Genomic DNA, 15,685 nt, shown 5'->3' on the forward strand with positions numbered 1-15,685 from the left:
CCAAAATTGGGTTGAAACAACCCAGCATTTTTTAGAGTGTAACTTCCAGGTTGCTCTGTAACAGTTTTAAATTGCATTTTAAAATTGCAGCTGGCAAATGGTTTACGAAAAGCAGTGCTTCATGAAAATACAGTTTAAATGTTGCATTTAAAATGATTTATTAATATTTAATTTGTTACATTTAACTACATTTTTAACAATGAAATAAACTTTAAAATATGTTGTAATTTAAACATGATTTATTTATTTATCTATAAAGATTTATCTATCAATCGATTTAAATTTTTTAATACATTGGTGATTGATTTCTTCATTTTAAGTGGCAAGTACAGTTCTCCATACTTTTAGTCTTCCATCGGCTCATTTTTATTAGAGGAAAATTCTCAAATGACAATTTAAATTGTCATTTGAGAAGACAAAATACAGGCCCCTTTAAAAATCAAAATGTAAATGCGTATGAAAAATATAACTATTACAACACCATTATATGGCATCATTGTTCTACACCTACACTGTGCATAGAGATAAAGGTCTGATGGCTTACAAAAATGTGACTAAGTACACTTCAGGGTATCTCAGCTTTGAAAACACAAGGAAATATGAATGATTCATGGGCTAATGTTGTCACGAATATATAAGTATAGTGTACTTGACTGTCAATCTTTTTAATGAATAATACATTATTTAAGGTATCTTTGGATGTGTAGTTCTGTAGCAGTTTATCAGTGTTATTTGAAGTTGCTCATTTTGAATGACCTAAGGATTTGTGGTAAAGATGCATTTCTTAATCTCGTCTCTCTCTTTTTGTATGTTCTACATCTATTTATGAGTTGGCCGTCCTCCAGAGAATTTCCCTTATTAACTACTAGCCCGAACTGCTGAAGCATTGACTCCAGAAAGAGCGCAATATTGATTTGAGGTGACTGAGAGAAAGCCAGCTTGTACGGAGGAATGGATTTAAATTTTTTTCATAAGCCTTGAGAAACCCTATAGTATAGTGGTTTTTAAAAAATCCAATGGCCCAGAGCTGAATCTGAAATGTTTGATTGGTGATTGTCGACGTCGTGCCACATTGGTTCAAGTAACCGCAGTCCCATCTGAGACTTCTTTGGCTTGAGAAGCGAATACTGTAAGGCAATGTGGAGAGAAATTAAGGCACTTGTTTTGGACAGTGTAGCTCTCCTCGAGACACACAAACCGAGGGCAAGGCCGCTCATTGTCCTGAGGGACAACAGGCGGATGGAGAAAGGAAGGATGTACAGCAGACTGGAGGCAGTTTAGGGTCTGTTACTCTGCCCAAAGCTTTGGAGGAGAGTGGGCGTTCACAGTTGGAGATGTATCTTCCTCACACGATAGCACAACAGCTCCTGCAGGCCGCGCAGCCCCGTTTTTGTTTCTTTGGGCTGAAGATTGTCAGGATGGCCTCATCAAATACTGTCTTTAGTCCCTTCTGAGTCAGTGCCGAACACTCTAGATAACACTGGGCTCCAATCTGTGGACAACAATATACAATTTTGAAACAAAACACTCAGCTTTGGGTTAAAGGGACAGTACATTTTTTTTATTTAGTGAACTTTTTATTCACTAATAATTTTTCATTGAAAATCATGCTTGAAAGTCATGGTCACCATTCACTCTCAGAAGCTCAAACACTCCGTTGAGCTTTTTTTGTGTGTTTTTTCTGAACAGCATGAGGATGAGACCGAATTTTAATGAATCCTTTCAGTGCTTTGTTGCACAGTGATGATAGTTTACGAATCATGCTTTCTATTTTTTGAAACCTGGAAACAACTGACAACTAAGCCAAACCACCAAACATATGAACATTCATCACCTCTCTGGCTAGTTTGAGGCCTTGCTCATAGGTCAATGGCTTCTCCTTCATCTGAAGCAGACGTGCTAGTGTCTTTGGGTCATCTCGCAAGTCAATCTGAAGGAAAAGAAATAAATAAATAGTTACACATTTCATTTAATGTATTTTATTTTCCATAAATATTCATATTTTGACTTTGTTTTGATGACTAATTTCAATTTTTGATCTGATAATAGAAAATAAACAATAACTATTATTATTATTACTATTATTAATAATATTAATGTTTTATCTGATAATAAAAATACAGCAACAATAATAATAATAACAATAAATTATTTATTTATTTTTATTAATGTTTTATCTGATAATAAAATACAAACAACAAAAAAACTAATACAAGTTATTATTATTATTAAATCACATCACTGTCTGAATTAGAAACTCTTGCACCTGTGTTCCAATGAGGATATAGGGCACGTGAGGCATGCAGGATATGAGCTCAGGTACCCATTCCTCCTGCACATTGTGATAGGAAGCTGGATTCACAACAGAGAAGCAGATGAGAAAGACGTCTGTGTTGGGGTAGGAGAGGGGCCGCAGCTGGTTGTAATCCTCCTATATGACGAGTAAAGTAAGATCTGCTTTAGACTCGGTTCATTTCTCTTACAACTGAAATATGATGCAAAAGATCTTTTTGAAAAACAAAATATAAGTGAAAGAGGGCAGATGATTCATTTAAAGGTTAAAGCTTCAATTAAAGCTTTTTTGTCTAACATACCCCACAACCCCATCAGTTGCGCTCAATTTACATAATTATATAAATGTATGAATAAATGCAGCCTTGGTGAGCATAAGAGACTTTAAAAAACATTTGAAAATCCTCTGTTTAAGGAGAACCTGATTTGCAGGTACCCCTGGTTGGGGATCACTGGTGAAACAGTAAAAAATGTGGATGTCTGAGTCAATAAATATAATGTTCTGGTAAAATTTAACTTGTAGAGCATCATTATTATCCATGACTTTATTCTGTCACTTATTATGAAATGCAAATGAACATAAATAATTTACATTAGGCCTTTAAAATATCAGTGCCGAATGACAGCTCGGCACCAGCGTCAGCATCTTGTAAAAGTTAGTTCTTCTTGAAAGCCATTGATCTTCTAGTAAGTGATCAATAGAAGAGAAGGGCCAGACATCACACAGATGCTCCTCTGTATCAGTGAACTGCTTACGGGAGCAGATGTACGGAATTATATAACTTTCATTTATAAGGCAATGTGTGGCGCACTACATTAGTCAGTCTTTTCGATTCTGAAACACAGCAAATATTTGTCATTACAGCTCATACTGTGCTTGCTACAGCTATATATCCTAAGAAACATTTACATAATTATATCAAGCTGAACAGTCATACTCACACTTTAGCTTTCTTTATTATTTCAAGCAAAAACGGTCCTTGAAACAAAGTAAAAAAAAAGTGGCCCTCATTGCATTGTTGGTAAATGTTGGTAAATAATTATACTGTTATGCAAATCAGTACCCTATAGCACTTTTTACCAGTCTGGTACAGTATCTGAGACATCTATTATAAAATATGCATATAATGCTATTTTCCTTGTATTGCATGTTTTTGCATACAAAATAATTGTTTATTCTCTCATTTATTTAAATTTATGCACTGTTGGAAACTACATCCTGTTTAATGAATGCCATCCCCCTGTGCAATGTCAGCAACTGCCAAAGTCCTTATAAGAGAATATTCCTCATGGAAAAAAGAGAATAACTTATAAGAGCAATCTTACCAAGCCAATAAAACTGATGCTGAAATTGTTAAACAGATGAGTGGAAGTGATAGTAATGATCAATCATGAAAACAATTGAAGTTTAGTAACAACACAAATGTCAAAAGGCCTCATTTTTATTTTTTAGATTTGGGATAGTAATTTTTATTTTAAAATTGTTAAAAAATTGTGAATAATTCTGAAGCCAGTGTAATTGTTATTGCTAACTAAAACTCTTAAGTCGTAATTGAAATAAAGCAGAAATAATATAAAATTATAAATATTAGATGGAAAAACTTATTTCAGTTAGTTGCCAAGGCAACATTTTTTCGTTTAAGTACTAAAAAACTGAAACAAAAATAAGTTAAAGCTCAAACAGAAATATTTAAAAATACAAAAACTAAAAATCACAAAAGCACAAATAACGAAATTACTAAAAGTAAAACTGAAAATATAAAAATAAATAAAATATTGATAAATACTATAATTTCATATAAAGAATACTACAATATCACCACCTGACACTGTACATAGAACAATTAAAAGTAAAATATAAATAGATAACAAAAATTCTTATCCATAATGCTAACACAGATGCTAAAGCTAATTTGGATGGGTCACACAAGCACAGGATAGAAAGTTATCGACTTCTCATATCAAGTTCTTTATGTCTGTTTTTTATGTTTAGACATTGTAATCTGTTGCAATATATATTCTAGGATTAAAACTCTAACAACTGGGGTCTCATAAGATGGGTATTACAGGGATGGCTGATTCTGTGATGCCAGTTTAGACACACAAGAAATGTAAATAGCTGGGCTTTGGTTCAGACGCATCAGGCTGTATATGACTATGTGAGTTTCCTTTTGAAGAATCACTGCAATAAGCCAAAATCAAAGTCATTATGGTGGGCTGACAGCAGAGGCGGACAGTAACTAAGTAAATTTACTTGAGTATTGTACTTAAGTACACTTTTTGAGTATCTGTACTTTACTTGAGTATTATTTTTTCTGGGAACTTATGACTTTAACTTCACTACATTTGAAAGACAAATATTGTACTTTTCACTCCACTACATTTCTATCAAGGTCCTCGAAGTAGAAAGTCGTTACTATGTAGCAGCTTTGAAAGTCAGTGGGTGATTTTTTTCTTCTCTAAATCTTGACTTTCTTTTTTTCAGACAGTTTATCAGTAATCACTCTTGTAGGGCTACATGAAGTGATTTCCCAGCATTTTTTTAACACTGACCAGCTGCTAATGTGATATTTATTTACAACAATTCAATAATAAGAAGTTGATATTGTATTATATATTAGACACAATATTTTCTGATTTTGCTAAATTGTGTACGTGAAAATATTACCTATAAAGCCACAGAAAAACTGTTGTGCATCTCCTAATAAAACACAATAGGTGTTGGACTTGAAGCAGCACTGCACAGACCGTTCTGTTTGTGACATCAAAGTACCACGAAAGCGATTAGACAGCATTTTTAAAATGTTTGTTTTGATGTCAAATAGGTCTTGCTGTTTTGCTTTTTTGTTAAAGCAGTGTTGCTGTTGTAAAGTTATACAGCTACAGTTGTGTCTTTCACTCAAGTAATGGAGTTGAGTACTTTGTCCGCCTCTGGCTGACAGTGACAAAAACTTCCCAACCTGTGGTTTCTTGTAATTTCAAGTCAGTGCTTGCAGCTTTATTTACAACATTATTCAAAACAGGCTGTAAATTATGCCATTGAACGTGACTGTGATGCAAAAGGAGTTTGCATTCAGAGTGATCTGATGCATGGCCACAACGCCATTTAGTAATGTTTTTATTACAGAGTTTCAATGTAAATCTCGGTGCCATTTCTATATTGATTAAATTAGACTGCCTTTATAAGGGGATAGTTGAAATTAACCTAGTGAAAAACTTGATTTTTGTGTCATGACTCGATCATCTGGGTAAAACGACTGCTATCTGGTGATGTATGTCGAACTTCTCCAATCATTTTGTCTGCTGAAACCCCGCTCCTTTCTTACAATATACTGCAAGCTCTCATTTAAATCTGCTTCCATCCAATCAACAAATGACGGATAGAACCAAGTCCTGCCCTATGTTTTTTTCAGAAATCCGTTTCACTTGGATATACATTAATATGGAAGAAAAGATATGCTTCTGATACATTGTGACTATATAGACTTCAGAAGCGTTAACTCACTTGTCCAGCAGTATCGTACAATCCCAGTAAGTGCTGCCTCCCAGATACTGTTACATTCACTGTAAAAAAGAAAACAACAAAAAAAGTTACATTCATTATGCATATCAAACAGCATAAAACAGTGCAGAATATGCCTGTAAAATATGTGTTTGTCCAGCAGTGTTTCTGCTCCTGCTGTATCACATCTCTCTGATGTACGTCCAGAACTCTGGACCTGCTGTTTGGTTGTGGGTGGGAACGGAGGTTGATTTGGAACAGGACAGCTGTCAACAGCAAGGGGTGGCCAGTTTTGGAAAACAGGGAGGGAAGAGCGGTGTGTGTGCTTACATACATATTTTATTCTGTGTTGTGGATGATGAGGGGGAGAGAACGGCTGTGTTGACACAACTAAAAGGAAAAAAACCCCAGACAAGTCAATCTTTTGTCATCAAACAACACACAATAAAAGACCACTGCTTAGACCAGGAGAACAGCTGGACTCAACATTTCACTGAGGTCTCAAACAAACCACAGATTATAGTCCGCTGTGTCCACACTCTTCCCAAACTCAGTGCTCTGAAAGTGGTTTGATAAGGCTGATTAAAGGAATGTGAGCGTGAGAGAAGAAAGAGGCTGTGACGTGAAAGGTGGCCTTTACCAGATTCTTCAGGCCTCAAGCACCTTCTGAGACACACTGAATTAAATTCAATCTTCTCAACCCCGTGATGGCCTGGAATACTGATGCCTGGGACCACAATAACTGTACAGAATATTTCATAACCCATCAACTGTACTGAGCCAGATACCCATGGATGCTTCCAAAATGACCAATAACCTTCCTGTCAGAACCAAAGCACGTCCTGCAAACTGTAGATCTGGCACCCTTAATGAGTCAAGAAGCTTCTGGAAAAGGAGAAGATGGACAACCACTCCAACATCCCTTGAAAACAAGCCCAGCAAAATGTTCAGAAGAAACCCACCACAAATGATTCAGATAAAACACTCCAATATTATGGCAATAAAAATATGGCAATGCAAATTTTGAGTAAAGATGAACACCACTGACTCTAAAAATAATCAGGTTCTCCAATAGAGTTGATCTTTTATCCTGCTGCTTTCAAGCATAAAAAATAACAAAAAGCACCATAAAAGGGCTCTAAAATGGTCCATACAACTTGTGTGCTATATATTCCAAGTCCACTGAAGTCATATTGTAGCTTTGTGTGAATGTTGATGTCCAGTTCATGAACAAATTCAAATCAGTTGATTCAATTTACAAAACCATTCTGGTTTTTCCAAATCCCCTTTCAAGGAAAGTCAGTTCACTTTGTGGCCATATTTGCAATGCCTCTGGCAGCTATTTTGGGCATTCAAGACCAACTCTCATCTGCTTGAATGGAGAAATTCCCAAAACTGGTCGCTAAACTCACATTTAAATAGCATTTGAAATAAGCAACAAAATCTGACATGAACTATCCCATTAATATAGATTATTACCAAACAGCATTTAAAAAGTATGTATTTCAGGTTGGTTCAGCCAATGCTCATGCAAGCTCGCATCTCAGCACACTGACTGATTCCATGGAAACCAGAGGTTGTAACAACAGCTGCAGTGACACGATGACTTTACCAATTGGCAAGTATTCCACCATATTGCGAGTACAGTACTCCACTCATAGTTATACAAGTGAACAATCTTGGTATATCCCGTCTGAATTGTGCGATCCAGTTCTTGAGTCAACTCACTGATTCGATGATCCAGTTCCAGTGTTTAACAGAAGATTTTCATGGAATATAAAATAAAATTTTTGATTCTCACCATCACCATCATATGACTTCAAAACACTAAGAATGTACCACAAGTCATATGGACCACTTTTATAATTTTATGGTGCACTTTTGACTTTTTAAATTTTTTTTGATACTTTTTCTTCCTTTTTTTTTTTTTGATTGTTCTCCAAACAGGAAACATTTTTTTAAACCACTTAAAAAAAGCTAAAAGTTGGTTCTTAAGTAGGTTGTTTTGTTGATGAATTTGTATTACGTACTTTGTTATTTGCGACTGTACATTTTTGTAAATGTGGAATTTTATTGTAATTTTTGTATTTATAATGCAGTGCCAGTGTACCTGTTACCGGGAGTGAAGTTTGTGCTTTACATCAAGGACCACAATGTTTTGTTTTAAACTTTATTGTGTTATCCTTGACGAATAGAGTGTATTCACTACTTTTTTGTCAAATAAACATAAACATAAACACTTGATATACTGAATGCATAATTTCAATAGCTCTAGTCAGTCATAAATATAAAAAGCTAAAAGACACTAAAAACCCTAAAGCAGTTCTTACACCAGCTTAACTGTTTCACTTGACAAGGCATAATGTTTGTTTCATAAATTATGATTACAAAAAGGGTCTATGCGGTCATAATTTCAATAGCTCTAGTCAGTCATAAATATAAAAAGCTAAAAGACACTAAAAACCCTAAAGCAGTTCTTACGCCAGCTTAACTGTTTCACTTGACAAGGCATAATGTTTGTTTCATATATTATGATTACAAAAAGGGTCTATGCGGGCGGCCCTTTTAAAATTCAAATGAAATTTTCAGTCATATCTTACACCGCTTTAAGCGATTGCTAATCTCAATGCTAATTTTAACAATCATGTGCTCAATATTGGGGACAAAGAGACAAATACAAAGTAGCACTAGCTCTAATGCCCCTAGCTTAGCCTCATGGAGGTACAGGGGGTCACTGAGGAGCCGCCAGTGGTGTCTTTCTGAAAGAAAGGAGTGAGGCATTGCAGCTGTAGAAAACCAGCCAAGCGGTGATTTGATTAGATGTGCTTAGAAGTTCTTTCCCTGTAGACTATGAAGATGGACCAGAAACAGTGGCCTTGAGTCTGTCGCTGTGTATCAGCTGTTCTTGACAGGTTCTTTTACCAGCACAATTCTTTTCCCTTCTTGGGGCTGGGCTAAATAAGGAGACTAATCTTTTCCTCATTTACTGATTCTCTGACTCCTTCTTTGCCTATAAATACAAAACCACTAATACAAAACAAGGTTGGGGTGATGTGAGGTGAAAGTTTGAGAGAAGTAGAGAAATTCATGTCTGTAGGGATGGAGAAGGTTTGGTGGCTGTGAATCAGGCTCTCAGCTGTTCTCTCCGGTCAGCTGCTTTTCCCCATGAGGCTCGAGCTTTCTGCAAACCCCAGCCCCCGTTCTGTGGCCTGGAGAGAAATCAATGTTGTGTTACAGTCGCACTCAAGCCAGACCCACTGTTGTGGAACGTTATTTGGGGCGTCAGAAGCCCACACACCCCTCCAGGCCTCAACATTCTTCAGTCCTCTTTTCTCTTTCGCATACTGGCCTGTGACATTGAGTCGGCCACTATATCTGCATTCAGTGAGCTTTAGCCTATAAGAACAGTACAGCGAATTGTATAGATACTCACATGGTAATAGCAAGAGACTGCAAATTTAATTTAGACACTTTCCATTCCAGCACCAGTGCATTAGGTCTCAAGTGATAACCATTTACTGTAGATGCTTTCACTGCTCACTCACAATTGACACCCATTCTTCCATGTTGGATTGTTGTCCACCATCCATTCCCATAAAATTGTCTTTTAGCAATAAATGCATTGGCATCTTTGATCTGGTACTGGAATCTGGTAATCAGTGCGTGTATTTGTGTACCATTCAGAGTGCAATCGCAAACTGTTTTATGTCAGTAAATGGGCCAATGCCACCAAATAGAATTTATTTATTTATTTTTGTCATCATCTGGTCGAAATGTTTAGATTTTTTTTTCCACCATGGCAGTCAATCTTGGAAATGTTTGTTGCATACAAACTTAATTTTTGAGGACAACGACTGTCAGATTTGTCTGAATGCTGTTGTGTACCACACTGGCCTTTTTTAGATCTGAATATAAGGAAGTAAAATTAAAAATATTTGAAATGTTTTTAATTAGAAAAGTAAAGTTTGTCCAGACGGACTATAAATGTTGAAGATTACAAAGCCATTTAAAAACAGACTGAAAGACAGACCTTTACGTCAACATGACAAATATATCCACTATGCTCTTGCAGTGTTGTGATTTATAAATAGGTTTATATGTTTTTCAAGTGGTTGGCATTTCTGAAATGTGATTTTTTTTGTAAAGAAAAAGCTTGTACTACTAGTGTTTCTTTGAAGGCATTGGTGGGTCAAACTGCAAAATAAGCCACTGGGTTTTATCCTCTTTTCAATTCCTGTTGCTGCAGCACAGTGCTTGCCAGAGGGTCTATACATAATCTATAAACATTTTGCATAGCATAACTAAAAAAGCCATTAATGTGATTAATCTTGTATTCTGAAGCCAAAAGAATCTGTAAGGCCCTTATGCGGCACTCACTATAAGACTGAGCATTTGCTTGTCATTGAACATTATGTCACAATACTTCCACTCAGCAAAACATTAAATGAGCTTGACCACTCACTCCACTATGAATTTTAATTTAATTACTTATTATGAACTCTTTCTAGGTTTGTATGAGACACTTCTGTTTAATGCCTTACTCAAAAATATTTACATTTAGAATATTACTTGAAGGGACAGTTCACCCAAAAAAATGGAAATTCTGTCATAATTTACTCACTCTCATGTCATCACTATTATGTTTTGGGCCTAGATGATCTAGAACAAAGTCAGGTGAGCTATAGACATTATAATCATTTAACGCTTATTTCCAAGTGGAAATTATAAGTTCAAAAGAAGGTTTACTTCTTTCAACCACTCCATTAGACACAACTTTTATTCCTTCCACCAACCAACCACTAACCAAATCTGGCGTGTTGATACCATTAACTATCAAACCACATTCACAGGATTATGAGATAACATAGGCAGCAAAGAATAAAATATCTTCAAAACCAGAACAAAACTCAATAGAAATTCTCTGGGTGTTTCTGGTTTCCTTTATTAGTATTATAGCAACTATATAACTATTATGGATGTCAGTGTTAATAAACACAATCTAACCGATGGGCTATTTATTTTGTATAGTTCAGAATATTCTTGCTCATGGTGAGGTAAAGGTCAAAACCCTGTGCTTTACAGATCTGCCAATCCAAGAAGAGATAAAATCAAATGGAAAATGTAGTGGAACGATAATGAAAAAACAAGGTTTTAAATTAGCGATCTGTGCCGATACAACACCAGCTGTGGTGAATGGAGTGTTGCAGCACAAAGAGTTACCATTAATAATGCACAGATGAGTGTTTAATATTTAAAAGTGCTACTTCACTAGCCTGTCCCTGATAAAAAAAGAACTATAGCTTTCCAACTGTAGGTATTTTAATATTGACCACGTGGCAATATCCACAATGCAATATAACTGGTGGATTAGTTGATTTTGTTAAGAGTCTAGTGGGAGCTACACTAGACGATGACTCATCTCAAACACATTAACAGGCACTGTGTCATGGGCCGGGAATGTCATCGGTTTGTTTTGGATAAGGGAATTCTGCTCCTGTCGGATTTATGGACGGAAACCATAGTCCCACATACTGTTGGGTTGAGCTCTAGCTCTCGCAGATTGCAATCACAATGGTTCTGGTGAAAATAACATAATTTTAGTTCAATCACTCATATTATATTTGGCCTTATTTACATGTCTTGAGTTATGTCTTGTAAATTAGTCTGTATGTTTTACAATTAATAAAAATACTAGGTTGTTTAAATAACATATAGTTGGAAAAGTTAAATTATATGAAAATATATTACCTTTTCTAATGTAAAAGTTTTGGGTCAGCATAGATGCACAAAATTAATCAAAAATGACTGTAAAGTACTTTACATTGTTAAAATAATAATAATGACATTAATAAAATCAATTTAAAATCAAATTAATTCTGTTCTTTTGAACCTTCTTTTCTTCAAAGAATCCTGAAATGAATGGTTCCACAAAAATATTAAGCAGCACAACCATATCAGCATATTCAGCATTATTAGAATGATTTCTAAAGGATCATGTGACATTGAAGACTGGAGTAATGACTGCTGAAAATGCAACTTTGCCATCACAGGAGCAAATTACACTTTAAAATATATTAAAATAGAAAACACTCAAAGCAAACAACAAATGGAGCCTTGGTGACTTTGGAAGAGACTTCTTTCAAGAAAAAAAAAATATTTTGAACGATAGTGTATATTAAAACAAAAACATATTCAAAATACTGATATATTCTATTAAACAATATAAATATATCTCCAAATAGCTGCTGCTTGCATTGCTCAGTTCACCATTTAACTATATATTTTGAAAAAAGCAGCTTATTTATTAATTCTATTTTCACTGATAATTTGATTATTGTATTACCAGTGCTTTCTATAGGGCCTTTCGCACCGCAGGAACTTTTCATAGTACCAGAACTAATTGTGGAACTACCCACTTTTTGGCGTGCAAACTGTTCCATTACTGCTGAGGCATGAATGAATAAATTCATCGTTTTTCATTTAAGACCAATTATAGCATAGCAACACAGTAAAGCTTTCAGTGGCCTACAATGGGAGCTCTGTGCATTTTATTCTACACATTAAGGCACTATGTGACAATTTGCTACTTTATTATGATGCTTTCTCAAGGCCTCTCTCCAGGGGCCTAATATGAAAGTAAGTAATTGAATGGCCCTGGAAGAATATTGTCTCTTTTCTCTCTCAATCTTTCATTCTGTACTTCTCTGTCTATACTTTCATAACATGTACTGTAAATTATGGCCACCTCTAAATGGTGCTTAAGCACTTTTAATTTTTACAAACCATGACTTAAATTTGAATTCACATCTGTTTGCCAGCACACTATAAAGGAACCAAATAAAAACGCCTTTATATGTCCGCTATTCTTTATGACCACTGTTTCATTTCCTTAAAGGTGAAGTGTGTCGTTTATGCACCACTAATGTCACCAAAATTATTATTGTAAAAATTGAAACAGGTTTCCCAAACACTCTCACTGTCTTCCAGTGGTTGGACTGGTTAGGATTCTCAAAAGTCTTGTGGCAAACTTTCAAAATACTTTCTCTTGTGTCTTGGCATGAGAAAGTATTTAAACATTAAAAATAACATCATCACACCTTTAAAGAAGACAATCAGCAGATAATTGCAGAAGTGAAATCATTTTTTAAAAAAGTATAAAAAAGTTATAGAAGTTTAGTGTAAAGAAAATGTACTGTACTATTTTTTGTATTTTATATAAAATAAATCTAAAATTGCTAATAAATTAAAGTCACATGTCTAAATAAGTTATGTTCCAAATTTGAAGTTGATGTAAAAAAAATTGAGGTTCCTCTGAAATTTTGTTCTAGTCACCAGGTGACATCCAGACTCCATTGAATTTTTTGGATGCATTTTTCTATCACATATGTATACATTTCTCTCTCAGTATTACTTCTATCACAAAATAACCACCTTTCCAATGATATGTATTTTGTCAAGATTATGAAAAGTTTAGATTGTAAAATACCCTAATACATTTTGTAATGTGACACTTGACACCACCCACTAAGGGGGAGGAGACCGCTAAAAGATTTCCATAGTAACGTAATGTCCAAATTCAAAATGGTTTTCACAGGATGAATTTTGAGTTTGTAGGCTTTTGAATGATAAATAATTTATTATGATTACTAAAATATGTGATGGGAAAAAGACAATGAAAAAAGAGTCCCTCCAGTGTGATGGTGACAGTTAAGGGGTTAAAAAGCATAAGGTTAAAATCTGCTCAGTCAGGCTTTTTATTGCTTTTTTTTTATTAGGAAAAAGTGCCTGCATTCAAACTTTTGTTCTGGGACATCCATTTAGTACAGGGGTGGCGAACGTCAGTCCTAGAGAGCCGCAGCCCTGCAGAGTTTTGCTTCCACCCTAATCAAACACACCTGAACAAGCTAATCAAGGTCTGAACAGTTACTAGGAAGCTACAGGCAGGTGAGTTTTAATTAGGGTTGGAGCTGAACTCTGCAGGGCTGCGGCTCTCCAGGACCGGAGTTTGCACTTTGAGTTTAGTGTCCTCTGGATGGCCTCACTCATCAGCTTAATTCAACCGCAAGAGTTGACTGAGAATTACACTCCCTTGAGTTACATTCAACTCCCAAGAGTTTAAAAGTTTTACTCACTCCTTGAATGAGTTCAGTCTGTGCTTTTGTCCTGAGCCTGGGCTGCGTTCAGCCCCGACAAAAACGGTGCAAAACATTTTTTAAACGGAAACGGTGGTGCGTTGAACACCCTGTTCTGATGACGCAAGAGTTGCAACTATGGCAGCTGAGAAGGCCATTCTTTGTGTTCTTTTTGAAGAATTTTCGGAGCCTGATGAAATCGGTATAAATACGTGTTTAATACCAATGATATGTATTTTGTCAAGATTATGAAAAGTTTAGATTGTAAAATACCCTAATACATTTTGTAATGTGACACTTGACACCACCCACTAAGGGGGAGGAGACCGCTAAAAGATTTCCATAGTAACGTAATGTCCAAATTCAAAATGGTTTTCACAGGATGAATTTTGAGTTTGTAGGCTTTTGAATGATAAATAATTTATTATGATTACTAAAATATGTGATGGGAAAAAGACAATGAAAAAAGAGTCCCTCCAGTGTGATGGTGACAGTTAAGGGGTTAAAAAGCATAAGGTTAAAATCTGCTCAGTCAGGCTTTTTATTGCTTTTTTTTTCATTAGGAAAAAGTGCCTGCATTCAAACTTTTGTTCTGGGACATCCATTTAGTGCAGGGGTGGCGAACGTCAGTCCTAGAGAGCCGCAGCCCTGCAGAGTTTTGCTTCAACCCTAATCAAACACACCTGACCAAGCTAATCAAGGTCTGAAGGGTTACTAGAAAGCTACAGGCAGGTGAGTTTTAATTAGGGTTGGAGCTGAACTCTGCAAGGCTGCGGATCTCTAGGAAGCTACAGGCAGGTGAGTTTTAATTAGGGTTGGAGCTGAACTCTGCAGGGCTGCGGCTCTCCAGGACCGGAGTTTGCACTTTGAGTTTAGTGTCCTCTGGATGGCCTCACTCATCAGCTTAATTCAACCGCAAGAGTTGACTGAGAATTACACTCCCTTGAGTTACATTCAACTCCCAAGAGTTTAAAAGTTTTACTCACTCCTTGAATGAGTTCAGTCTGTGCTTTTGTCCTGAGCCTGGGCTGCGTTCAGCCCCGACAAAAACGGTGCAAAACATTTTTTAAACGGATGAAATCAGTATAAATACGTGTTTAATACTGCAAAATACACTCGATGTTAGGCTACAGTCACTGCCCTTGCCGTCCAGAATAAAAGAGAACATTCCAATCGAGTGAAGGGATTTGTGGAAACTGTCGTTCCTAATTATTGTGATAATTATTGTGATTTGCCTCGCATTTCAGGATGAAAAGACAAACATTTCAGGTGAAGGATAATCCACTTCTCACTTCTTAGATTGCCTCGCATTTCAGGATGAAAAGATAAACATTTCAGGTGAAGGATAATCCACTTCTTACCTCCAAGACTGTGTTATGATCTATATGACCTTATTATTTTTATTGTGAGTATTAGGCTTATCATTATTGCTGATCACTGCTGTTGTGCTATGATATTGTAATATTTACCATTATATAATCAGAGGGGTATGAGCAGTATAATGAAAGTGTCACTCCATAATACAATAGCAAAATATATAAATATGTATAGTATTTTTATGATTTTTATGTCAGTGTCTAGCACACCTTCCTAAGGAAAGGGTGTGGACCAGAACACATTGCAATTACTAAATTATATTTAGACAGACTTAAAGAAGTTCCAGATCTATACTTGTGCCCTTATTATTTCAGTTATTTTGCCTTTAATGTAAATAAACATGTGCAAACAATATACTTGCTCTTGTGAATTTATTTTGATG

The 15,685-nt window shown here is 35.7% G+C and overlaps 1 protein-coding gene across 1 annotated transcript in view; it reads right to left on the reverse strand.

Annotated features, from left to right (window-relative positions):
• Positions 1–303: 303 nt before the first annotated feature.
• Positions 304–15,685, reverse strand: part of LOC107701469 (rho-related GTP-binding protein RhoJ-like) — a 19,397-nt gene continuing 4,015 nt past the window's right edge. The window contains exons 2-5 of the mRNA XM_016503473.1: positions 5,798–5,856; positions 2,267–2,431; positions 1,835–1,930; positions 304–1,492 (exon numbers count right to left, since the gene is read on the reverse strand). Coding sequence (XP_016358959.1) covers positions 1,346–1,492; positions 1,835–1,930; positions 2,267–2,431; positions 5,798–5,856 — 467 coding nt within the window. The 3' untranslated portion in view covers positions 304–1,345. The remainder of the gene's footprint in view (positions 1,493–1,834; positions 1,931–2,266; positions 2,432–5,797; positions 5,857–15,685) is intronic.

The sequence above is a fragment of the Sinocyclocheilus anshuiensis genome, unplaced genomic scaffold, assembly GCF_001515605.1.
Source record: "Sinocyclocheilus anshuiensis isolate Anshui unplaced genomic scaffold, SAMN03320099.WGS_v1.1 scaffold1051, whole genome shotgun sequence".
NCBI classification, from domain to species: Eukaryota; Metazoa; Chordata; class Actinopteri; order Cypriniformes; family Cyprinidae; genus Sinocyclocheilus; species Sinocyclocheilus anshuiensis.